Source organism: Nasonia vitripennis, assembly GCF_009193385.2.
Source record: "Nasonia vitripennis strain AsymCx chromosome 3 unlocalized genomic scaffold, Nvit_psr_1.1 chr3_random0004, whole genome shotgun sequence".
Lineage (NCBI taxonomy): Eukaryota > Metazoa > Arthropoda > Insecta > Hymenoptera > Pteromalidae > Nasonia > Nasonia vitripennis.
Window position 1 is genome coordinate 4,065,887 of NW_022279623.1, and position 25,179 is coordinate 4,091,065.

The following is a 25,179-nucleotide window of genomic DNA, read 5'->3' on the forward strand; positions in this document are numbered from 1 at the left end:
ATACGCGCGATGTGTCGCAGCATCAAAAAGTCATTTCGCACATATTGCAACGAGGACTTTAGAGAGCGCGATAAGACTGTGATGTGCGTTCCGGCATTCGTATATCCAATATTATCCACCTACTGACACTGCAGCGCGACGTACGTGCACCCCAATCGTGCGCGAGGGAGCCTCTACACACACACACACACACACACACACACACACACACACACATATATATATATATATATATATATATATATATATATATATATATATACACACACAGGAGCGCGGGCACGCGCGCGAGAGCGAAATTTCATAACCTGTCATTAGGCCACCCTTCTGTGTGTCGCCTATAGCCTGTATGAGCTTATGCTCGCTTTCGTATAACATGAAACTGTGTTTACGCGTGTAAGAGCCTTATAGACGCGAGTCAAGAGCGCACCTTTCGAGAGATCGCCGCGGCCAAATGACAGGTTACGCGATGCTCTCTGCGGGTGTGTCGTTGCGGCAAGTGTGCGGGACACCGATGATGCTAGGGTTTCGAATTTCGAGGAGTATACACGACGCGGCGTTTAGTGCGGGATGTGCAGTTAAAGCGAAACGATGAATAAATCGTTCGCCATCTCGTCAATCCCTCCCACGTAAACATCGAACCGCGCGTCTGTAAACCAGCGCCATCCGAGCGTTTCCACGCTCCGCGGCTAACCCAATCGTCCCCCAATAACCCACACCTATATCCTCTCCGGCGTCGTCTCTTCGCGAGAAAAAAAAGTGTATATAAGAGCATAAGAAAAAAAATCACGACCGCGGGTCACGCGAAACCCCGATTTCTCGCCAATCAGTCGCAAATTGCGTATCGTAACGAATCGAGTCGAGCGCTCGCTTGCGCGCGTGTCCGGGGATTCTCGATCGACGCGCGCTGCCTGGCACACGTCGCTGTGTGCATAACGTGGGAAAAAGCCGGACTGGAAAGCAAAAAGAGAGAAATCAAACGTTCGGTAGGGGAGAAAGAGAGAGAGAGCGAGAGAGATGGCTTTATTAAGGGTGTGTGCGCCTATTCGAGATCGCTTGCCCCCTTTCCTTTCGACTCTCTCTCCGATGTATGTGTACTGTTGACGACGATAAGGTGCGTTACACATATGCGTGAGTGTTGTACGTAATGCCGTCACGCCTCTTTACGAATATGTGTATCAAGGGTTGAAAGCGGCTGTGTGTGCTTTCACTTATTATACGTTGTTTAGCCGCTGGTGCGGACGTTCTCGGAGCGGTGGGCGCAGTTATCGTTTTATTGCGCAGCGGTTTTCGTAAATTGGCTAATAAAAGAACGCGCATCAAACGATTGTCGAACGAGCCTCGCAGAAAAAGCATCCAAAACCTCCATACCTCCCGGTCCTCTGATCTTCTCTCCTCCCCCTCCCATCGAACTCGCGCACAAACGAACGAACGAGCGAGCGAACGGCAGCTCGAGACAGAAAGAAAAAGGCGGAATTTGGCGGCCGTGCACACGCTCGTGCTGCGTAAACAAACAAAGAAGCGGCACGCAAAAGGCCCTACGCGTAGGGCTATGGGCCAAGGTTGTGTCCCGAGCTCGTGTACATACAGCTCTCGCCGAGATACAAATTACATTTAAATAGAACGCGCCGGAACGCTTGGCATTCGCAATTTAAACGGGATGCCCGCCGAGCGAGAGTTGTAGCCGCTGCTGCTGCTGTTGTTGTTGCCGGCGCCGGTTCCGATGCAGAAAAGAGAGATAGAGATAGAGAGAGAGAGAGAGAGAGAGAGAGTTGGATCGGATCCGAGGGGGTGTATACTCTGTGCTGTGTGGGCGCGAACTGAGAGCTTTTGTTACATACATAGTATATACTGAGCTGCTCATCTCTGAGCGATGATTTACTTTTCGGCTGGAAATTGATATTCAACGCTCGCGACGATTAGAAAGCGCTTTTAATCGGCGCGTACACCTAGCGCGCGACGCGCCGCCTCTCGAGAAGCAAAAGGGGGAGCTGGCCGCCCATACAGTAGCTCAGATTAGACGCGAGGGTGTACATGAGCGTATACTGTCTGGATACGCGGTATTTAGCCTGGCGCAGCGGGCGGTTCCGTTTTCCACGCGGGGGCGGCACCCCTTATACTTTCTCGCGTATACGTTTATATCGAAGGAACGAGCGCCACGCGTACTTCTTTTATTGCCTCGGCTGTGCCCGTTTTAATCGCTTCGAGAGGACGTTTTATTGCTTCTTCGTGATAATTGCGAGAAAAATTTGATCCCGCTGATGGCTCTAGACCGAAACACTTTCTGGGTTTTGAATAAACAGGAGAAATCAAGACCATAGATTTATGCTCTATACGCTCGTCGACTCTGTCGCAACTGTATAAGAAGGTCGAGATCGCAGTCGGATACACTTCTCGGACTTTGAAATTAAAAAAAAACTGGTTTCTTATACACGAAAAATAAGCAAGAGGCTGTCAACGAGAGGAGACAATGCGCTGTCCTGTAAACCGATACCCTTATTCTCCCGCTATACACCACTCTCTCTCTCTCTCTCTCTCTCTCTCTCTCTCTCTCTCTCTCTCTCTCTCTCTCTCTCTCTCTACCTGATGTAAACCTTCCTTTTCAAAATCCGCGACGAGGGAGTCATCGAAAGTGTGCTGTATACCAACCCGCAACAAAAGACTAGCTTTCTCGAAGACCCGAAAGAAAAAAAAACAAACAACGATCATCAAGAATCTCGCACGTCGTCCAAGAATTTTCACCCCAGCTCGCGGGCAGCGAATATATGTCAGCTCCTTCGCGGAAGATTAAAAAAATGGAAAGAATAAAAGTGGATTTAAAAAAGAAGGCACACGACGTCGAGCGCCGGCGACGTTTACATCAGCCGAACTGGCTGCACCCGTGATCGGACGAGACAGCCGATACGGTGGTTGAACCCAAGCGCGGTGTTGAATTCCCTCTCGTCGTCACTGCCGCTGCTGCATCGGTGGTTTCCAGCTGACGTTATATACGTGTGCGTGTGTGGAGAGAAAAAGGCGCCGCCGCCGCCGTCGTCGGTCTTGTATTCTCGGAATCAGCGGCTAAACGCGCGTATAATGAGGAGAAAATTTTTCGAGACACCTGAGAATGCGCGCGGTTTTTTCGAATTTTTCTATCTCGCTTGTTTTCGAGGTTCTCAAGGCTGTCGACGATTGGTGTATTTTGGTGCACGTATACCGAGAATCGATAAGGATGACGGTGACAATTCAAGTTCGGTGTACGCAGACTGCTGTAAATCACTCGATTTTCGGACGTACGTGACGGTTCTGCATAAATCGTAAATCAAAAGCAACGCTTATTCTCGGAAGTGTCAATAACAGTCATTATTAGATTATGCAAAAACAATGCAGCTCTCGGTATCCGCGCCAACTTATCAGTACAAATTACACTTTGTGCAGCTGTATGTGTACAAGCAAACTTTCAATAACAACACCAAGGATCAAAGCTACGCAAGCACACGTCTGAGCAAACAAAAGCTGATGACGGTTTGAAGAAAAAAGAAGGGAGTGAAGAAGAGCGAGGAAGAAGCCTTTAGTGCAAAACAGCCGTAAAACGCAGACTTAACGATTTTGCCGGCCGGCCAAAATAAAGACGAAGTCTCTCCTCGAAGTATAAAGCTCCCTCTGGTAAGAAAGAGGGAGCTTCTTTCTCGCGCGCGCGCGAGGGAAGTTATACGCGCGACGCCGAGAAAATACATAATGCAGTAGCCGAGCTGCCGCCGGACGTCCCCGACACTCCCTAACTCACGCGCGTATAGTCGAGCCCCTAACGCACACACACACATACACACGTATACTCGCGAAGAAGTGTGCAGACTCGCAGGAATTAAATGCTGAGAGGGGGAGGCTGGGAAAAATTAAATGGAGAAGCTCTCGCGCGCACTACCGCGGGCAAATGGAGGGGAGAATTATCAACAAAGTGTCTCGGCGAATCAGCTGATTGTCGTTTTTATTTTTCGACAGAAAAAAAGAGAGGAATAACAATCCCTTAAATACGCATCAGGTGGAAGAAAAGAGTAAGGTCTTGAATTTCACGAAACAATAACTCTGCAGCAGCTGAGGCGGCCGAAATTAAATTTCAGCGCTGCAGAAGCAATAAAAGCTCTGCCACAGTAGCAGAAGAAGAAGAAGAAAAAGAAGAAGCAGAGGCAGCAGCGCGAGGAAAACGCATTGATTTACGCCGAGGGGAAGGGATAGGAGTAGGCAACGGAGTAGTCTCCTTCGTTTTCCGGGGGATAGCGGCGAGCAACAATTCACTCGGCTTGGATCGCCGGAGCCATCCATTACTACTCGCCTCTCGCGCGCTGCTGGCCGACATTGTTGCGGTCTCCCGTGTGTCTTATACGTACACCCCCTGTGTGTGTTTACGTGGCAGAGGAGAAGTGCTTACACACTTTTGTGTTCTCCGCGAACCGATTGGATGGTCTCGTTAGCCTGAGAGCTTCGACGCCGCGTTTCGATTAATTAATCGTCGCGCGTATAAAAGAATTTCGCGAAGCGCGCGCAATTAAGCGAACACCCGCGTACACGCAAAGAGTCGTCCCGAAAATTAATAAAATCGCGCGCGCACACACGGTATAGGAAAAAGCCGCCGCGACTACTGCAGCATACAACGCTTGCGGCTTTTCGGGGCTATAACAAAAGAGCGAGAAGCCCGGCGGCGACGGCGGCGCACGGGCGAGTTCAGTGGCGCGAGTAAACCAATAACGCGTCCGCCCGGCTGCCAGATTCAAATCCGCCGGGAGAGAGAGAGAGAGAGAGAGAGAGAGAAAGCTGCAGGCGCACGTTTCAAAGCCGCTGCGGCCCTCTCTCTCTCTCTCTCTCTCTCTCTCTGGCTTTCGGATTTGACACGCCATTAGATGCGGGAATACAAATGGAAAATCATTTTATCGGATCTCCGCGCCGGAGTTCTGTGCTCTCTGTATGCTGTGTATACCTGTATGCGTGTACCTGCTGGTCGGCTTATCTGACCGCGACGATTTCGCGGAATTTCGTTTCGCATACGCGAGTTTGTTTTATGGACGGCGCAGCAGCAAGACGAGAGAAAAGATTCTTTTCCTAACAAATTGCCTCGGTAAGCTCCGTTTCAATGATAGGCTGGAGAGGAGAAAACAAACGAAGCTGGATATATAAGCGAGAGGGTAAAAGTACAGGAAAACGCGAGGAGAGGAAAGCGGGGGCGTCAATCGATGCGAAATCGCGATAGCGCGCGTTAGCCTGGGGTTATTCGTTTTGCGGAAAGCAGGAGAGAAAGAGAGAGAGAGAGAGAGAGAGAGAGAGAGAGAGAGAGAGAGAGACTCGATGGGAATTGAATTTGACGACATTACAATGAAGGGTTAATGTCTGAGAATAATGAAATTTCCTCCAATCACCGGCTGGCCGAGAGTATTCCCTCCCCGACTCGATTTCGCGCTATAATGCCTCTCGACACCTCCCACGTCCCGTAGCTTCTCGCTATCTGCGAACGTGTCTTCAACTCTCGCCCATGTTTTCCTTTCTCCCTGCTTCGGTTATTTTTGTCGTCCCTCCGAAGTACCTATATATATACAAGACACGCGATCTCGAGCAGAGCATTTTATCGCTTCGATTCGTTTTATACTTTCCTATTGCGCGTAATTTTTAATCAAGACAAGCTTAATCCTCACTCGAAAAGCGAAAAGCTTCCCGAGAAAATCCCACAAAAGACTCTCCTACAGCAGCAGCAACTCTTGTTCTCCACGCAAACGCGATTAAATTAAAGATTATCGCATCTGGCCGGGTAAAGAAACAACGCTGCAAAAGCCGCGGCAGCAGCAGGCGAGAGAAAGTAATTCTGCCGGCGCGCGCTCGCGTAATGGAATATTACACGGGCCATTAAAGAAACGTTAATCTTAGCCACAACAAGTTCAGAAGCTGCCTGGCGCCGCCGCGGCGTTTGAGCGGCTTTGATCCGCTTCCTCCGGACGCCTCGAGGCCGGATGAGCCTTTGGCCGGCGGTAATTCGTTAAAACGCGAAATTCCAAGCCGCGAGGAAGGGGATTATTTCTTATCTTAGAGGAAATAATTATAAGACCGATGTGCGAGATTCAACATATGCGACGCTTCGAGAATTCCAGATATTCTAATTCCCTCGCAGCTCTGTATCGAGAGATTCCTCGCGCGTTCAAAAGTCAATTACCGCCCCTCGTCGCTCGCGCACACGCGAGTATAAAATCTCGCGGAGTTTGCACACTTCGAATCCATTACTCGCTCTATATATAGAAGAGGGGGAGAGCAGCGTGTGCGTGGAGGACGGAATCTCGGGGCGGAAAGAGAGAGAGAGAGAGAGCAGCGTATAATATAAGGAAAGACAGGCGCTTATAAGCGAACCTATACCTCCGCAGCATCTTATAAACGGCTGGGGAAGAGAGTGAGAGAGAGAGAGAGAGAGAGAGAGAGAGAGAGAGAGAGAGAGAGCCCCTTAGCCGGCGTTTATTGGACGCATGCAAATATCCATGGCAACCACGCGAGCTTTTTTCGCGACGACGCGCGCCGCGCGAGGGTGCGACGATAGAGGAAGTTTCGCCGCGTTTGAGAAAGTTCGAGTGTGCGGGGGTGGGGAGAACCTGCTGAGGCTGTGGGGTGCTAGCGCTGCGACGGTCAAAGTTACGGGCTTTTCAATAATGGGGATAGTTTTCCACCCGCTCCGTTACTCGAAGCTTCTTTTTAATCCGAGATATGATACGGTAAGCAAAAAATAAAAGTACGGCGCGATTTTTTTCAGCCCTGCACACAACCGCGACAATCAAGTGCCTCTTTAACCCCGTTTCCGTCGAATCAGAAACAGATGAACATCGGACGGACAAAGAAGACGCGCCTCCGCAGAGCTCACAATGCGCACGTGCGCGCGAGAATCGAATGAGCCCGCGGCAATTCGAAAATAAAAAACGCTATACAGCCTCCTATAGCCTATACATCGCGTCTCATCCGCGATTTTACGACTCGCGCACAAAGCCCGCAGCGACGACAATGACACGCGAGGGTGCAAGCTTCGAGGAAAAGATCCGCATAGAGAGAGAGAGAGAGAGAGAGAGAGAGAGAGAGAGAGAGAGAGAGAGAGAGAGAGAGAGAGAGAGAGAGAGGGAGAGAGTCGAGAGGGGAACGCACGACGCGCGAGAGTGTTAATTAGTTAGCGAGTCAATGAAAGACCGATAGGGATGAGCTGCCATTTGTTTGTACAGTATATCGCAGCGAGTGTACGTGGGTGTCTGTAGCGCCGATGTAGAATCAAGTGCTTCGCGAGAGAGAGAGAGAGAGAGAGAGAGAGAGAGAGAAAGAGAGAGCTGCGGCGTCGTTTCTCCCTCGATGTTTTCTTCCTCTAATTAAAGTGTCTCGCGCGATGTATCGTGTACTGTTGATGCACGAAACGAGTTTCTTTATTTAACGATTACCGCGCGCGTTCGTTTGTTCATTGTATGTGGCAACGTATAAATTGAGAAAATCAGGTCAAAGCTGTATACTTACGCTGGGGATGTTGTCGTTTGTGCAGACGCCCTCCTGGAGCAGACGGTCCCTGATTTCCCAGGCGAAGATCGAGGGACACTCGCTCTTGTAGAGGGATATCTTGCTGACTACCTCGGCGGTGGCCACTCGGGGCTTGCTGCCACCGATGGCCCGCGGCCTTATCGAGCCCGTCTCGTAGTACCTGCAACAATAATAATTTGCGATAATTATTTTTAACAAATTTCCACAGTTGTATGCTTCGCTGCCTGTAACTACTCTAATTCGCGCGTTGTTTCTCTCTCGCTCCGATGGACCAATCGACCTAATGCGCCGAGCTCGGCATTCCTGTGCAACTCGTATTTTACTTCGAATCCGTCGATAAATTAACAACTCGTTCGAATAAAGCGATCGAAATGAATTCAACGACCCAAGACCGAGTCAACTTCCAAGTATCGTTCCCATACAGTCGCGTGACAATCAAGTTCCACGGATCAGCAGGGGCGAAAAGTTACGACTTATTCTACGGTTTTGTATACACAATGCACGAGTTTTTTTCTCACACACGCGCAGTATTTCAACCAACCTGCCGAGGATCTTGGAGACGCATCCGTTGCTGACCTGGAGGATCCGTGATATGTCGCAGGGCCTCGCGCCCGAGTGGGCGAGCTCGACGATTTTCTGTCGGGTCGAGTCGGGCAGTGGACGGCCTCCGACGAACACGCCGCCCAGCTGATTGACCCCGCTGTGACCTGAAATCATGTTGTACTCTTCTCAGATTATTCTCCGCAGCTTTCGCAATGTTGCTTTAATAGAAAATTGTGTGTGTGTGTGTGTGTGTGTGTGTGTTGTGACGCATGGGATCAAAGGATTTTTTCAATGGGGATTATATTCCTTTTGGCTGCGCTTCCGCGTATAGAGTGAAGGGAAAATTCTTGATGGAAAAAAAGGTAACGATAAAACTAGCCGCGGCCAATTTTGTTGGAGTATTTTTACCGGGAATTCCGCAGCATCGACACAATCCGGCCAATAAATCACAAATACATTTTTTTTCTCCGCCGAGCTATCCTCCCCTCGCCGTGAGAGCCAAGAAGAGGAGGGACGGGTACGCTATACGGACTGAATAAAAAGAAACGGAGGATCGTCGAAACGCAGGGGAAGAAACGCAGAGGTGCCGCGAATTCAAAGTGTATGAAATAACTTTCGTCTTGTGTTATGCGCGTTGGCGATGGGCTGGAGCGATTTATAGTTGTCTACAATTATTTTGTATTGTTTACAAAACTTTAACACTCTGTGTCTCAACATAAGCAATCGTTCCCTACAGTATATATTATAAGGTACAGTACTCGACGCTCTCCATACTTACTCCGAAAAACGACGAGCACCGCATTATCCTCGCGTTCACGCGCATAATGCCTATTATAGACCAGCGTAGAGTCTCTCGTCCCTATTTTTTTCACGCCGGACTCCTCTCCTCGAGCTTCTTTATTCGATCTCTCCCTCCCGCGGACTTTCGCCGCTGGACATCTGCACTTTGCTACAGCTGTGTGCTATTATTATAATACCAGGTGAATCGTCGGGCTTTAGCTACGGGCGATTTATCAAAATTTACTCCCCGGCTATTGAGAAGTAAATAAAACGACGGGAGCCGATCGATTACCTACTCGAGCTACAGCTTCTTCACGACGCAGTAGTTGACTTAATTAATTCTCCGGATGTGTTCCGATGATCTTGTAGGATGTATACGAGTATAATAAATAAAACGAGGACAGAAACTATACTGCTATACCCATGATTATTTTAAGTACCATCAGGAGCACTCGAATCATCGTTGCCGTATGTCGCAGCACGCTTTCGGGGAAATGAATAAATTATGAATGCACGCATCGACCGCGATGTTTACGAGCCATTTGTCGAGGCGCTAATTCCGCGCAACCGAAATCAATCTCACACACTGCAGACACGCGTATACGCTGCAGAATCACGTACAAGACCGCAACATGCGCGATCCATCTCTCGCTCACTCGCTCTGGCCGTCGAGGGTATTTTGGGAAAATTTATCGCGCACGCGTGCGCGTATTCCACACACACCTATAGTCGTCGCGTATCGACAAAAGCTTCACGCTCGATTGACTCCTCTCACTCTCGCTCTTTCTCCCTCTAACGACCGAAAAAAAAGGTATACACAGCAGCAGCGCTCGCGCTGCAGATATAGCCGGCCGAGCGGGAAAGTGTAACATTCACGTGCCCCTAGCGCTCGCGCGCGATTCAATAAGTGATGTATGGAGAGAGAGAGAGAGAGAGGGATCGGTATAACGAGAGAGTTTGCCGCTATTTGTAACACGCGGGGATTGTTGCTAATAGCCTATACTATTGCGCGTCTGTATAATAAAGCGCTTCGAGGATGAGCAGCTGACTTTTCTCTCGGCTTTGTGCATCTCCGCGGGCTTTTTTCTCATCTCCGCGAGGAAGCAAAGGTGTCGACGTGTTTACCCACTGCGGAGTCGAGAGCTATATAATCGGGCAGGAGATCTGTGAACTCGAAAAGCCAACACAGCCAATGTGCTGCACTTATTAGTACAAGTCGAATCGAATAAGCGTCTGATTGCCGAAAGGTGAACGGCCAGACGGCTGCGAGCTTTTAATCGAAATCGAAAAATTCCGAACGAAAAAGAATACACGATCGAGTCGCAGATCGGTTCTAATCAAACGCGCGATAATTCGATCATCAAACACACGGAGACCGGTTGCAACTGTCGCGTCGACTTGTAAACAGACGGTTCGCGCGCGCGAATATACAAGACGGCTTTATGTCGATCCTCATAGCCGCACGACTAAAGCCGGCCGGTCTTAGCCGGGGATTATATCGCGCGCGCGAGGGTCCAAAGGGGCAAGTGCGCGCGAGCGATTTACGCTCTCGAGTGGACAGGCTGTTCTCTGTGTATGTGTGTGCTTCTACGAGGAGCCGAGGATTATGATGTAACGCACGCGCGTTATGTTTTGACACCGTCAGGCTTGGCTCTCGGCATTATATTCCGGCTTATTATATGCGCCTTATAACGTATAGGCTTTTTGAGGGCTGCTCGATTTGCCGGCGATGTATTGTTTGCTCGGTGTGGATGTTTGCCTTTCGTCTGATCTCTCTCTGTCGGCTCGATAGAATATCGTTATATACTCTGTTAATTGACTGCGAATAGTAGAGGATGGTTATACGATACCTAATCCGAAGACTCGCGCGCAGGTATTACAAGCCTCCGCACAAAAGACGCGAAGATGGCGGCGACTGAGGTTTGCGCCATTGGCCGGGAGTTCATTAAGTCCGATTCCGGGGAGCCGGCGACCCTTTAATTTGTCGCCCAGCCGAGCGTCGCGGAGACTTGATAATGGGGTGGACTAGACGTGCCAGCATCAGTGCGCAAGGAAGAAAGGGTGAAAGTGAGAGAGAGAGAGAGAGAGAGAGAGAGAGAGAGAGAGAGAGAGAGAGAGAGAGAGAGAGAGAGAGACTAAGGGGCCGATTTATGAAGACTGCGAAAACGCTTAACTCTTTATGCTCGTAATAAATTAGGCTTCGGGGAATCTCTCGAAGAGCCTTTTTTCCCAGCTCTTAATTTTTTTTCGTTATTAAGAAACTGCGCGCATCCCTGGTTCTGTTTTCTCGCGCGGGCTTAATTAAACCGGGTGTAGGACTTTCGCTGATTGAAGGGCCCTTTTCTATACTTGATTTTTGCTCGAAGTCATACAACTATTTAACAAAATCAAAGAAGTGTAATTGAAAATATGTATAAAGTGTAAATCATTCTAATCGACTCGAAGATCTGAATAATGAAGACGAAATAATGACTTTGTACCGAGAAAAACAATCTCCTTGCGCAATCCGGCAAAAAATCTCCATATCGGAACGTGAAAAATGGTAATTGGATCAAGGTTGCCAGACGTCCGACAACATCGTCGGCGCGTTAGGCATAATCGAAACCGAAGGTGTACACACGAGATCGCTGCATTGTTCTCCCACTACACGGCCTCGAGAGCCTTGGATTATTATCGGCGATTATTAATACTCGTATATACACGCAGTCACGTTGTTGTTACCAATACGACCTGCGCACGTGTGTGCGCATCGCGGCCAAATCGTGCGCGAATAAAAGAAGTGAAATCTATACCTATATTATATTCTTCCACTTATCTCGAAATAGGGGTGTGTCAGCAAATGGAGTTTTGTGATTTTCTGATAGTGCAGTTTTCTCTTCGTTCTAAGAGGAGACAATAGAAGCTAAGTTAATCGCTCTGCAAAGAAGACAATACATTCACAGCTAGCCTGTTAGATCAGATGACTATATATAAAGTGTAAAACGGCGACAGTGCCGACGTTTTTTCTGAGAAACGGATTATTTTTCCGTGTAAGTACCCATAATATAGGAAATTTTTCGTAAAATCAAATAAGAAATCAGTTGTAGCGCCTCGTATAACTTCGCCGAGCGACGTTACGAAAGCGAGGGATACGAGAGAGCTGAGCAGCTGTAAAAACAGTCGCCCGCATAAATTTTTTATCGTGTCATGCAGCGCAAATATCGCGATGTACGAAAACATCGTGGAAAGCGTTTGCTTTTATATTCGGCGGGTACGTGTACGATAATATCGAGCGATTGGAAATAAATAAATCGGTATAACGTATACTTATAATATCTGAAATTCCTGATCCTGTTTATTTGACTATGACACACGAGCTAGTGTCGGGTGGTCCCGACTACTCATACACGCATCGAGCTCGTCGTGTAATTGACAGGAACACGAAGGCTTATCTCAGAAGAGCAGAATCTGACGATGCTCACTTTTATAACATGTTGCAGAGCGGTGAAAAAGATATGCAAAAAATTGCTCCACTTACGTTGCTCATAGAGACGATCGTTAATATTTATATAAGAATAACGATCCCGCAAACCTTTACATAAGCAAAAAGTTAGTGTACAAAAAAGTGTTTGCTTTGCGATAGCGCCACAGGTGAGATTTCGCGAAGCCGAGGGAGAGCTCTATAGGTAAACAACGTTGCACAACAAAATAAACCATCATTATCGGGATCATCATACCCGCGCACTAATAACAATTTCCAGCAGAGCAGGCGCAAACTCATTCAGTAAAACGTATAAGTAGCTCATGATCTACCTGCGGCAAAACGAGCGGAGAATTCGCGCAGAATGATGTCGCCCCCCGTGGCTGTGCTCGACGAGTAGAGAGAGAGAGAGAGAGAGAGAGAGAGAGAGAGAGAGAGAGAGAGAGAGAGAGAGAGAGAGAGAGAGAGAGAGAGAGAGAGAGAGAGCGAGAGAGAGAGAGAGAAAGAGTTTCGAGTGCCGAGTGAGAGACGTCGTCCTCGTCGCCGTCTCTCGTTTGCCCAAGTGCTTCCGGCGGAATGAATGAGCGCTCTCGGCTGCGCGTCTTTGCCGTCGTCTCTTTGGCGTCTTTGTCGCGCGTATGGTGATCGTGTAAGTATAAACGAGTGTTTTCAGGAAGTTTATCTTTATAATACAATGTCCATGTGGTTTTGAAGTCATCGGGTGCTTGCGGGCAAACGAACGTATAATCGCGTATTGTAAAATAGTATACAAACCGTTCACCTCGTATTCGCAACCGGCTCGTGTGTAGGACGCACAGACGCGCGCGCGCGAGAAAGGAGGACGGACGAGGCCGCACAATTCAAGATGCCCACTTGGCCTCGAGTGGCTTTCGGCGCGGGAGGGTGAAACTTGCGGCCGAGGATACAAGGGTCTCGCATACCTATATACCTCCGCTGCTTACCGTCTCTCTATACTCGTCTCACCGTTTGTGTCGTGCGACAAAAGTCCCCGCAGGATGTTGAGTTGAATGAAGCGGCGAAACAGCTCTCTCTAGGCAATTAGGACGTTTAGAAGCTTCTTTTTTCTGGGATGATTATATCGATCTCGTTAATTTTGACCAGCCGATACTTTTACCCGAACATTTAAATAAAATACACCGACAGGAGCGATTAGCGCGATCCGACATTCCCATAAAACGTCGCCGGATAATTTACCGGCGCTTCCCCATCGCATCTCGTCACAATGAGCCTGCAAACACGTACACAGACACAGAAGAGCGAGGATGATCCTCGTCGATTCCGAAAAATCAATCATAACCTCCACGCATTATACACAGGGAAAACGGCAGGCTGCAGTCCTCGACGATAAATTCTATCCCCGCATGTATACACGAACATTACAAGGCGACGAGCTACACACTCGGGGTGAGAGAGAGAGAGAGAGAGAGAGAGAAAAAAGCTTTTTGTCATCCGGCGTGTCATTCGTGCTAGTTCACGGAAGCGAGTCGCGCGCGAGGACTAATATTATAGGATCCGTCGGGGTAATTTATGAGATTGGACGCTTCTCTGCCGCCGAGATTCTCTCGAAGGGTGTTGCTATAGTATAACAGATATTCACTTCGACGCTCTATTCTGTCGGCGAAATTGTCCGGCGCAAAGGGACTTTTCTTCTCTCTTGTTTGCTCCTGCGTACCGCTGTATTGCTTGTGTATTCTCGCTTCGAGAGCTATATGTTGTGCTACGGATTTTTTCTCCGCGAGATGCCATAGCACGGGACATACGGGTTTGGTTTTCGAGCCGATGTTTTGAGAGCTATAAATTCTCCCGAGAGTTTTCGAATCCAACTGATGATTCACTTATGCGATACATTTTCGAACTGTATAATTGACGACGGCGAGTAGAACCGTAGGAGATAAAAAGCGAACAACAAGGTTCCCCGCAATTTGTCAGAAGCCCTTAACCTCATCATCATCGTCGCCGTCGCGATCAGGAAAGCAAAAGAGCGTAAAAGAAGAAAGAAAGAAAGAGAGAGAAAAAAGCACCGTCCCACCGCTTTATGAATATATCTGCAAATATTGTAATAATAGAAAGAGACAAGACAGGAGCCGCGCGAGAAAGAGAGACCGCTGCTAGTATTGAGACGCGAGAGCGGGGGGATGACGTGAGACGAGGGTCAGCCATCAGCTCTCTCGTATACACAAACGACACTGACCGCCAGGTAACTCACTTCCTCTCAATCGAGAGCCGAACAGAAGCGAGGAAAACGCTCGGGGATACAAGAAAAAAGAGAGAGAGGGAGAGACACGCGCACAATAATCGTAATGTCCTCATTGTTGCGGACATGTTTTGAAAATGAGCTGGATCCCTCGCGGAGGGGGAGAGAAAGAGAGAAACAGATTGTCATGCAGCACAATAGGAGCCTCGAGTAGCTTCTCTCTTGGTCGCACAGTATTTTTGTTGCTGTTTTCAGCCGATCTGTGTATTTTTCCCCGAGAGCTGTGCTGCAGCGCGGGGAAAAGCGACGCGAAAAAAGAGAACGTCGACGGTTATTAGCATTATTATTAATGGCTCTGTGAGCATTGACGGCTCGTTTTCGGAGCTTGTATATATTTTTTTGTCCACGAGTTCCGAGAGCTTTGTATACGCTTACTCTTTTCGAGATTTCACGGCAGATGCCTTCGCTTATCACATACGCGTTCCAAAAACAATCGCAAACCTTGTCGTAGATGGAATTACCCTGTACGTTCGCCGAAGTACTTTTTCCTCTTCACGCTACGATTACACGGTATAAATCTCTCGAGACAAGCTGTCGAACTCGAAATCCCAGCTCGAACGGCTCTCGAGAAAAGTACGCACACAATCACGAGCGATGTCCCCGTCTAATTTACCTCGGTGACAGATTATCGCTTCGGCAAACGTCTCTCTCTCTCCGTCTCGGAAAAGAAATAGAGAAAGTAGAGCTCTGCCGAAGTGTCCTCGCTCTCGGGAGGTCGCCGGGCTAAAGTAGCCGTGACCAGAAAGATGATCCCGTCGACCTACAAGCCGAGAGTATCCCGCAGCAAATCCCGGCCAATCCTCATCCGGATCGAATTATCCAATTATACCTGCGCGCTCACTCGGCGACGTTTGCCCTGCGGAGGGAAGCTGTAGCGATATCGAGATAAACGGACTTTGGATGATTTTATTCCCCAAATCAAGTACGCGTACCGCGAGCTCATAAGCGAATTAATACATCATCCCTGGCTGTCACAACCGATGCAAAAGAGAAGGACGAAAAGTGTCTTGCATACGGAACGCCGGTAGCCGACTGCGTGCGGCGGTGGCGGTACCAGCCAAAGAGACGAGTGGCATTATGAGGCAAAACGAACAATGCGAAACGAAGGAGAGAAAAAAACTGTGTATATAACGTATAGCCTGCGAAAACTTATCAAGAGCAGACCAACATCGAGAGAGAGAGATAGCCGCGTCTCTCTCCCTCTGACGGTGCGGTCCAAAGCCGGCGCGCGCGTTCGCGGCGCACAAAGAGCAGCCTCGTAAACGCGTTATTCCGCGCCAACGGACATGTCGGAGCCGCTTCCCCGACGCGGACACACACGAGCCGACGGTCCCTGTACTTCCAGCCAGTCTCTCTCTCTCTCTCTCTCTCTCTCTCTCTCTCTCTCTCTCTCTCTCTCTCTCTCTCTCTCTCTCTCAGCCGTAGACGGCGACGTTGTATACGTGCAGCACCTAGGGTGATGTATACGCTCTATGCTCTGTCTCTGTACTCGAAGACTGGACTGGCGAGTCGTATGGAGGATTCTTTTAAAGACTCGCTGCGTCCTTGTGGCTTCGGCGCGAAAAATGTAATTCTCCTCATTTCCCAAACCGCGCGAATTAGATCAACCGAGCGTTAACCCAGCGTTTCCCAGAAACTAATCCGAAGGAACATACACGGAGATCATATTATACTCTGCTCTCTCGGCATTGCGCGTACAAGTTTGCACGTACACAGGTATATACACTATACAATAGGGGCAAGTTTCTCCGGTGCGTCAGATCCCGTCAAAGCCGCGGGCATATCCACGAGGCATATCTCTCCCTGCATCTCGCGCGCGAGTTTGCCCGAGATCGCTCGCCGAATTTCGGCCTGAGCTTGATCAGACCTCGAGTGTACCATAATACCGCGATATACGCCGGTGGAATCTTAACGCGTATGGAGAATATTCGTGTGTATTTGTCTCTCGAAATAAAACACGAAAATTTCGCCGTCGGCCACTCTTGCCTACGACTCTGCGCCTGCAGGCGTTGAGGAAAAGGTACACACACGCCAAAGAGAGCAAAACGAACGTGAATACGATCGATATGCGTCCGCCGTGCTGTGTACGGCGCAGTGTCGACATGTGTTCCAGCGACTAATCCGCATTATCGAGGGAGACGCAGAGACGAGGATCGATCGACGCGAGCGAAATGCGAATAACGCGAGAGAATAGGATAAATTTGTGTTTCTTTTTTTGCGCTCGCAGGGGTGTCGCGAATATGTACGCGCTGATTTTTGGGGTGTTTATACAGCGTAGAGATTCTTTTTTCCGTCCAGAATTGGCCAAGGGCGCGTAAATTAAACGACGTCTAAATATATTCGGAAACAGCGAAAGAAACAACGGTGCGAGTATAGGCGAAGCCTGAGAACTCTCAGGAAAGCCGCAGGACAATACTCGCAGGCACACGCGGGGCGGCGGAAGAAAGCGACGTCCTAATAGAGGCACAATGGGGGCGCAACGCGACCCGCTGACATTCCCATGAGAGTATGCGCGTATAACGTGGTACCGTGTGTATAGATACGCGTCATAATTAGAGCACGCGCATATCGGACCTGGGAACACATTCCGTGCGCGTATACTGTTACCGCGTAAGCGCGACTTTATTTTTTCGGTGGACCGCAGGAGGGGCCGCTGCTACTGTTGCGTGTATACAGTCGAGGGGTGCCAGCGAGTTATAATACGCGTATTTATTGCTAATTTGAGACGAGCTGCACAGTTGTATTTACTGCAGAATTGAGAGGATTCGTGCCTTCTCTATTTGTCCATTTATAGACTCGCGCGCGGATGTACACTGATCCGAAAGCCATAGCCGCCCGTCGATATATCCGACAAAGCTCGTGTATATAGGGACGCGCTTCGGTGAACGACTCGTCGGATGACTTCGGAAGACCTTGCATTGCGGCCAGTGACCCGCTAATTCAATTTGCCGAAGCTTCTATCTCTGTATACAATCGCTAGCTATAGCTGTGACGGGAGAGAGCTTCGACGCTCTTTAAGCCGCGCCTATCGATATCCCCCATTCAGTGTGAACAGACGCTATTAGACTTATCGCGGTTAAGAAGACGCGATTCATTAGTTATTTGGTTCGACCAATATGCCCAATTTCAACGACGAAAATAGCGGCGTAAAAAGCGACGTCACAAAAAAGCAGCGAGACCACCACGAATACAAGAAACCTTATACACGCGAGGGGAGATCGTTGAGGCAGCGCGCGCGACTAAACAAATATTTTGACAAATCTCGCGAGACATCGGCGCACACTCGTCCATACGCGCGTACGACCTAATTTTCCCCTAAATGTTTCCGGAGATTACATCGACGGCTCATTGTGAGCGCGTCGTTCCGCGATGTATATAGCATCCGAGAACAGCTATTACAAGCTATACTATCCCCCTGGCGGATTGCGGCCGACCCAGCGCTGTATATAGCTGCCATTTAAGCTCCTTCTTTCAGCGCTTCGTCGTCGTTCTCTCGATTCCTGCGTGTCTCTGCGTGTTGTTGCGCGGGATGGCGAAAACCACGTGTGCTCGACGCACTTATAATTTTTTATTTTCTCGCAGTCTCAGCAGCGCGCGTAAGAAGCTCCAACCCCTTCGCCTCGCAACAGTGCAGCCTCTTTACACCCCTGCGAAGACGCGTACGAGGTAACACTCCCGCAACTCCCTTTTCTTAACGAGACTCTCGCGAGATCGCCTAGAAGAATCTCCTCGAAAATTATTATCATTCTCTCTTTTCGACTTTCAGCCCATAAATCCGTCGTCGAATTAAAAGCGAACCCCTGCAGGCAAATTGGCGTAAACGCGTTTTGGCGGCGAGGCTGCATGGACTACTGCAACGAGTAAGCGAGATCTAGAAAGAGATGGTGGCAAAGCTCCAAGAGAGAGAGAGAGAGAGAGAGAGAGAGAGAGAGAGAGAGAGAGAGAGAAAGAGGAAGCTCGCGCCTTTGCGGCGGCAAAAAAGCGCCGGGTAGACGAACGAGTCAACCGATTCGGAACAACGGCTGGACGCGACAGTTAGTCGCGCGCGCGTGCGGATGATAAAAAACCAAGGCTTCATCTGCTAGAGTCACTCGAGTGAGATCGAGGAGGATTTCCGGAGGTTTCTTATGTATTCGCGAGAGGTTTTTCGTCGCGATAATTTACGCTATATATGTAATAGCCTCGTGCTTATATAGCTCTGGTGTAATTAAAATCGATCGCGTATCGTTGGAGTATACTTTCGGAGGAAAATGGGAGCTGAGCACGTTTGTAGAACCTCGATCTGGAATTCCCACAGCCGACGGCCGCGCCTTGAAATTCAAACCACCTCCTTGCCTTCCATTCTGTATACCCGCTGCTAGCAAATTCCGCGTCACGCGTGGACCCCATTCTTATCTCGCGAAAAGACTGCGTGACGTCTGGGCTAAACGGTGGGATTCTATATACGAAATTTCGAACATACACAAACTGCGAGCACTTCGTATGAACCGAGAAGAAAAAACACACGGAGTTTACAGCTATCTATCTATCCATCGGGAAGACGGATACATCCGCTTTTGCAGAATTCCTGCGCGCAAGTTTACCTGTCCCTCGCTCTCGCTCTATATCTCTTCCCCCATCGCCCGCACGCCAAAATGTGCCGGCGCCGTCTTCTGTTTGAAGAGGGAATTTCACAGTCGAATGCACTCGATGCAAGCCGCTCTCTACACTGTGTGCGCCGTCTGTGCCACTCTCTTTTCACTGTCTCTACGTCGCCGCTGCCGACGACGACGACGATGCTAAGGCTTTTTCGTACAGCAGCAGCGCCGCGAGGACCAATTTCGATTACTTTATGCAAAGAGAGGAGAGCATCAGGGGGCAGAGTCGTGATGAGATGTATGGCCGGAGTCTTAGCTCTCTTTTTCATGCTCGCACCGAAGTATAGTGTATATGAAATTGTTTGCTTTTAATTCCATGGCTGCAACGGAAAAGCGTAATTTAATTACTTCAAAGACCTACTGCGCACCCCGGATGAAAGCGTAGCTCGCAGAATTGCAGCCATCATCGCGGCTGAATGAAAAAAAGAGGAGCTAGAGGATCTGATGTGCGCAGCTGCCACTCGAAGGCGCGGAAAAAGTATGAGCAGCGGCTCCTCCTCTTTTAAGTAGCGGAGAAGAAGGTACAAAGTCTGCTGTACAAAAGCGCTGCCACCGCCGCGCATATAGCCAAGGCGCGAGAAGAGAGAGAGACTTATACGTATACAGAGTAACGAAGCGCTCGCTGGCGAATCAGAGCAGGTCGCGCGACAGGGAGTGAAAAACGTGTGCGCGCGTGTGTGTACAAGACGTCGGGGAAGCGTCAAGGGGTTGACGGCTCTTCCTTACATTCTTTAATGTATTTTCTTCTCGGGCGCTGCAGCTTTTTTTTCAACTTTCGCCGCGAGCTTTTCACACACACACACACACACACACACACACATACAGAAGCGTGTCTCGGTTTCGGCACGTGTCGATCTTTTTGAACTCGAAGCTTTGAAGTTACCTCTTATATATAGTGGATAAACTCGAGAAGGGAGCTGCGCGTCCACTATTACACTCGGAATTCTGAAACGATCAATGCTCTCTCTCTCTCTCTCTCTCTCTCTCTCTCTCTCTCTCTCTCTCTCTCACGCTCTCGTCGGAATTCGCCGGCGTCCCTACTTCGATTCGGCTGTATGGAAGAGAGGAGGTATAAGACGCCGGGGAGTCAAGGCGAAGAAGATCGACGATGCGCCGCGTGTAGAGGGGGATGATCTTCCGGAGGGTAATTACGCCGTATCTTTAGTATCAAAGTGTATATGTATATATAGTATTTAAAACAAAATACCTAAATTTTCGCGAACAGGCGCGTACGAGCTTGATTGGTTATAAGCAGCAGCAGCGTCGGCAGTGCTAAGCGGCGAAGCTTCTCTCTTCGCGCGCAGGAAACGCAATTTGTCGCGCGATCGATCATCGGAGTTGCGGTGTCGTGAACGTTCCGTTACGTCTTGTAGTACACACAGATGAGGAGGAGGAGGAAGATGTAGGGGTTGCGCGCGGCGGAGAGAGATCCGATGAGCTAACACCAACTTAACGCTACACGCCCGAGTGAGCCCGCGCTCGGTCAAACAACTTGCGGATATATATATATATATATATATATATTTGCGTTATTTCTTTTTAAATTTTTTCATCCCCACGCGTTTATCTTATATGTGATATAATGGCATTTTAATCGCCAGAAACGATCTGTGGGGAACTGTCGGCAAGTTTTATTATTATTTTTTTTCTCAAACTTGAATCACAGACTCGCTCCTTTCGCTTCTCCGTAATCGCATCGCATATTCTAAATGCAGTTTTACCGCTCGAGAGACGACTCCCTGGAAACTTATATCTTTTCACTTTCTTGTTCTCTCCCTCCAGCTCTCTCGAAATGTTTGCTCCGCGCGCGCGCTCGCACTTGTAGATTCCGCGGAAAATATTTTTCTCGATCCCCGGCGACTGAATATTCCCCAGCTTTTTATTCCTCGGAACGCATTGATTTATACACCCATATACGCCATTCCAGATATAAATAAAGTCTCTTATCGCGGGTCGCCGTCGTATAAAATAGCGATACTCGGGGTTATCCCTCTCATTAATACACCTCGACCTCGACAGTGTATATAGAGCACACGAGGGATCCTGGCATCTTCTTCCTACTCGCTCTCTATCCTAATTACGATCTCTCAAAGTCAAGGGTCGCGCGCGGCGACAAACGAGAGTTTCGTCGGCGCGAGAGAGAGAGAGAGAGAGAGAGAGAAAAAAGCCGACGCCGACGTTGGGGCGGCCGTGTAGGAGAAGGAAAGGGCGCATATAAGAGAGAGAATGGAAATCAATACGTGAAGTGAGCAGCGCGCGCGCGTCTTTAGAAAGCCTCGAGAGACGATGTCGGCTTCTGCAGCCGGGAAACTGAGGCTAAGTGCCGCCGCCGTCGCCGTGACGGGCTGCTGTGCGACGCGCAAAGGAAAGACCGAGAGTGAGAGAGAGAGAGAGAGAGAGAGAGAGAGAGAGAGAGAGAGAGAGAGGATGCGAGCCATTCAGCGACTAATGGGGTTAACGCCTTGGTCGCCTCTGTATCCCCCTCTGCTGCTGCTTCTGCAATCTGCTCGAGGAGGAGAAATCTGCGATGGATCTTGCGGAGTAGTTTATGGCTACGTCGCGCGCGGTCGTCTTCGCTTTGAGATTAGGAGACGGATTCCTTTATCACGTTTAACTTTATGAATATAGAACAGGTGAAAAATAACGAAATAGAACCAGAAGACGGATCGTCGTTCAGGTGTGCTATTATAGCGCCAGAAAAGCGCGGATGCGATTCGCCGAGAAGCCAGGCGCGGAATGCGTCGTCCATTTCGAAAACTTTTCTCGTTCCCGCGGAATTTCTTCCTCTGGAAAAGCTCTCGCACTGTGTTTACGCTCTCTCTCTCTCTCTCTCTCTCTCTCTCTCTCTCTCTCTCTCTCTCAGGACGAACCTTAACTTCACTCCGAGCGTAATCGACGAATAACGACAGAGGGATTTTTAATACACGATATTGCAGCAGCCAGTAAGAATAGTAATTTAATTTTTAATTTAAAAAAAGTAAGGATCGTGGCTGTGAATAGGGAGACATTTGGAGCTAGAAAGAGGTGCATAAAACTCACCCTTGTGTGCCATGTCGTCAGCGGTGACGGAGGCCAGGAGGCCGGTGGCGCCCGGCCATGGAGCGACCGCAGCGCCGAGCTGCTGCGACGGCAAAATCTTCGGGCCTTTCTACACCTCTGGTCACTGAAACAATCGAAATAGGCGTCAACTTCTATCCTCCTTTATTATTGCTCCGAAAAATATTCCACTGTTTGTGCCGAGATCACAGACGGTTTGTTCGCCCGCTTCGTCATAATTTATACGTCAGGAAGAGATAAGCTAGAGTGTCTGACCAAACATTCTTATTTTTCGCTGGTACACTCAGTATAATTACTTGTGGGCTATATAGGTACCTGAGAAATAATGCTCGGCCAACTTCGTCGATCGACGAACGAATCCCGAATTCGCGCACTAGATACACACTGTAATAATCATCGCACACACGTATACAATAGAGAAAGCTCGAGAGGAACCTGCGCCGACCCGCGGATTATACTCTTGCGAACTCGCAAACGACAAGATCCACAAGATCGATCGAAACGCGCTTCGCTCTCGGCGACTCTGGAAAAACTCAGCAGTCGTCGATGATTCGCTCTGACTTTTTTCGGAAAAATCTCGTGCCACCGCGTCATCGCGCTCGCGGGCGCACCTGTGTCAATCGCGGCACAGCTGTCGGCTTCGTGCGCTCTCGCGCTTTGTTCCATACGTATAATACAATGTATATTAACGCATATCACGCACCATTTTTATTTCGCGCACAATTATTATGGGCCGCTATACGAATGACTATGTGTGTGTGTGTGTACACCTCTTACGCAGATTAATATTATTGTGTTTGCATTCCGCGACGGGCATATTTTTAATAAGTATACGTATCATCGTTTACGGATGTGAGGAAGTCGTGTTTGATCGGCGACAGGAGAGTGAGTTGGTGCATTTCGCGTGATGTGTCTGCTCCGTCAAGGTAGAGCGTATATCATAATTATAAATCGTTCTGATAACAATAATAATCCTTTTCTCCCAAAATGTGACGTAACAGCTAATTAACGAAAACATCATCAGCTCAACGACACCCTCGAAAATATAACAAAACAAAAAAAAAACTACCGCACGCAACACTCCAGGAAGATCGTCACGTTATCGAGTGTCGCAATTACCCGCGAAGATCCGCAACACTCGTCGTAACGCCCCTCTCGAAACGCGTTACAGACACGTCTGAAAAAAGAGGAGAAAAAACTCACGCACGCATACAAGTGCACAACATATAGGAGGCAATCGAGGGGAGCGTAGAAAATTAGTGCAGCACGCGCTCGTACGTAGGAAGGATTTAGCGAGAGGAAGGAAGGGTAAACTCTACACCGGACGTGGGTGGAAGCGCGCTAAGTGCAATAATTAGTGCCTGCGCGCCTAGCCGCGACTGTACTGATGTATATACGTTGTATATGGGGGTGACGGAAGAAACTAGCGTGTACGGCTTGTTATGTACGGGAGATGTCGCTGCTTTTTGAGACGCGAGACGATGATGCGTTCTTCTGCATCTTTATATTTAGAAATGAAGAACCGCTGATCGTTGGGTTATCTTTCAAGTCAAAGACGACTGGCATACCGCCGCCGACGCATATTGCGCAACGCGAGAGGGATTATCTCGGATTATGCCCGACTGAGTGCAAACAGGATCTCGACGGCTTGTGTGTTTACAAGACACCAAGCTGTCGATTTAACTCATTCTGCCTCCTTCTCTCTTTCTCTTCGTTTTTTATACCTACATAATAAAGCCGCAAACAAATTATTAGACACATTTTCGTGAGCACGCTCGATTAGTCGCAGCGATATATTAAATAATCGCGATACAAATACATAATACAGGTATACAACATTCGAAATTCCAGCGCGGAAATTCCGCAGACGTCAGTCAGTCTCTCGTTATAATGTGGATTTATTATAAAAGCAACGAGCGCATACGCCGCTATATATCCTCTCTTTTGCGCTGACGACGCTCATAACTCTCCGCGAGCCAAAGTCGATTCGAATCGCGTCGCGGTCCGATTAACCGCTCGACGTCGTCGATCTTTCCCCCGTTCGCTCGCCTTATGCAACTCGCGCAGAACTTGTATATATCTTCGATCTTCGGACGGAGATTTCTCTCGCGATCGGTCTTTTTTGTTTGATATATTCCGTAGTCGAGCGCGCGAGGAAACGAGGAGAGGTAAATCGAAAAGGACGAGCTGCAGACTTATAACGTATGAGTAATTCGAGCCGAGAGTTTGCGGACGGCTAATTGAGCTGAAACGAGAGCGTTCAGGCATTTATTGCGTGTTATACGATTTCGAGCGTCGAGTCGAACGTTATATTTTTACCCGGATTGTATGTTATTGATAAGCGCGAACTTGCGCATATTTTCATATAAGTCGTTGTACCTATAGCTATACACACATATCTCATCGATTAATTCCCGACGGCAGCCGCCTTATGAGTCTTTGAAAAGTCCGCGGGCTTGTCGCGCAGCGCCGCTGCAACTGGAAAAAAAAATTATATCGTCTCAATCCTTCCCGACAAAACAAACGCACGGCCTCTTCACTCGTGCCTATACACCCCCGCACATACACACACACACACGCGCGTAGAGCTATATGTGTGCTACTCGAGAGTTACCGCGTTTGATTCGCCCGCGACGCGACATCAAAGCCGGCGGAGGCGTTGGCGCGCGATTAGGAGAGAGAGGGAGAGAGAGAGAGAGAGAGAAAGAGAAAGTACGTGTATGTATACGTGTTGTACCTGTGAGTTTTGTGGATTTTTTTACACCTCTCTCGCTTTGAGGGAAAACTCGCGGCGCATTAATTATAGGCTCGAGTGCCGGCGACGACGGAGGCGATATTATATATAGGTATATGTGTAATATTGTGAGAGTCGGCGCTTAAGATGTCTAATTATGTGTGCTGCATGC

General features: G+C 48.9%; 1 protein-coding gene across 7 annotated transcripts in view; it reads right to left on the minus strand.

Annotated features, from left to right (window-relative positions):
- LOC100116958 (paired box protein Pax-6) overlaps positions 1-25,179 on the minus strand; it is a 128,476-nt gene that overhangs the window by 34,404 nt on the left and 68,893 nt on the right. For 5 of the 7 annotated variants that reach the window (XR_004226981.2, XM_016983856.2, XM_031925657.2 and 2 more), the window contains 3 exons: positions 22,256-22,379; positions 8,063-8,246; positions 7,501-7,684 (listed from right to left, as the gene is read on the minus strand). Coding sequence is in view for 6 of the 7 variants with exons in the window: in XM_016983856.2 (XP_016839345.1) it covers positions 7,501-7,684; positions 8,063-8,246; positions 22,256-22,268 (381 nt within the window). In the remaining variant the exon portion in view is untranslated. The remainder of the gene's footprint in view (positions 1-7,500; positions 7,685-8,062; positions 8,247-22,255; positions 22,380-25,179) is intronic. The other 2 variants (XM_016983855.3, XM_001601268.6) reach the window with 2 other exon arrangements.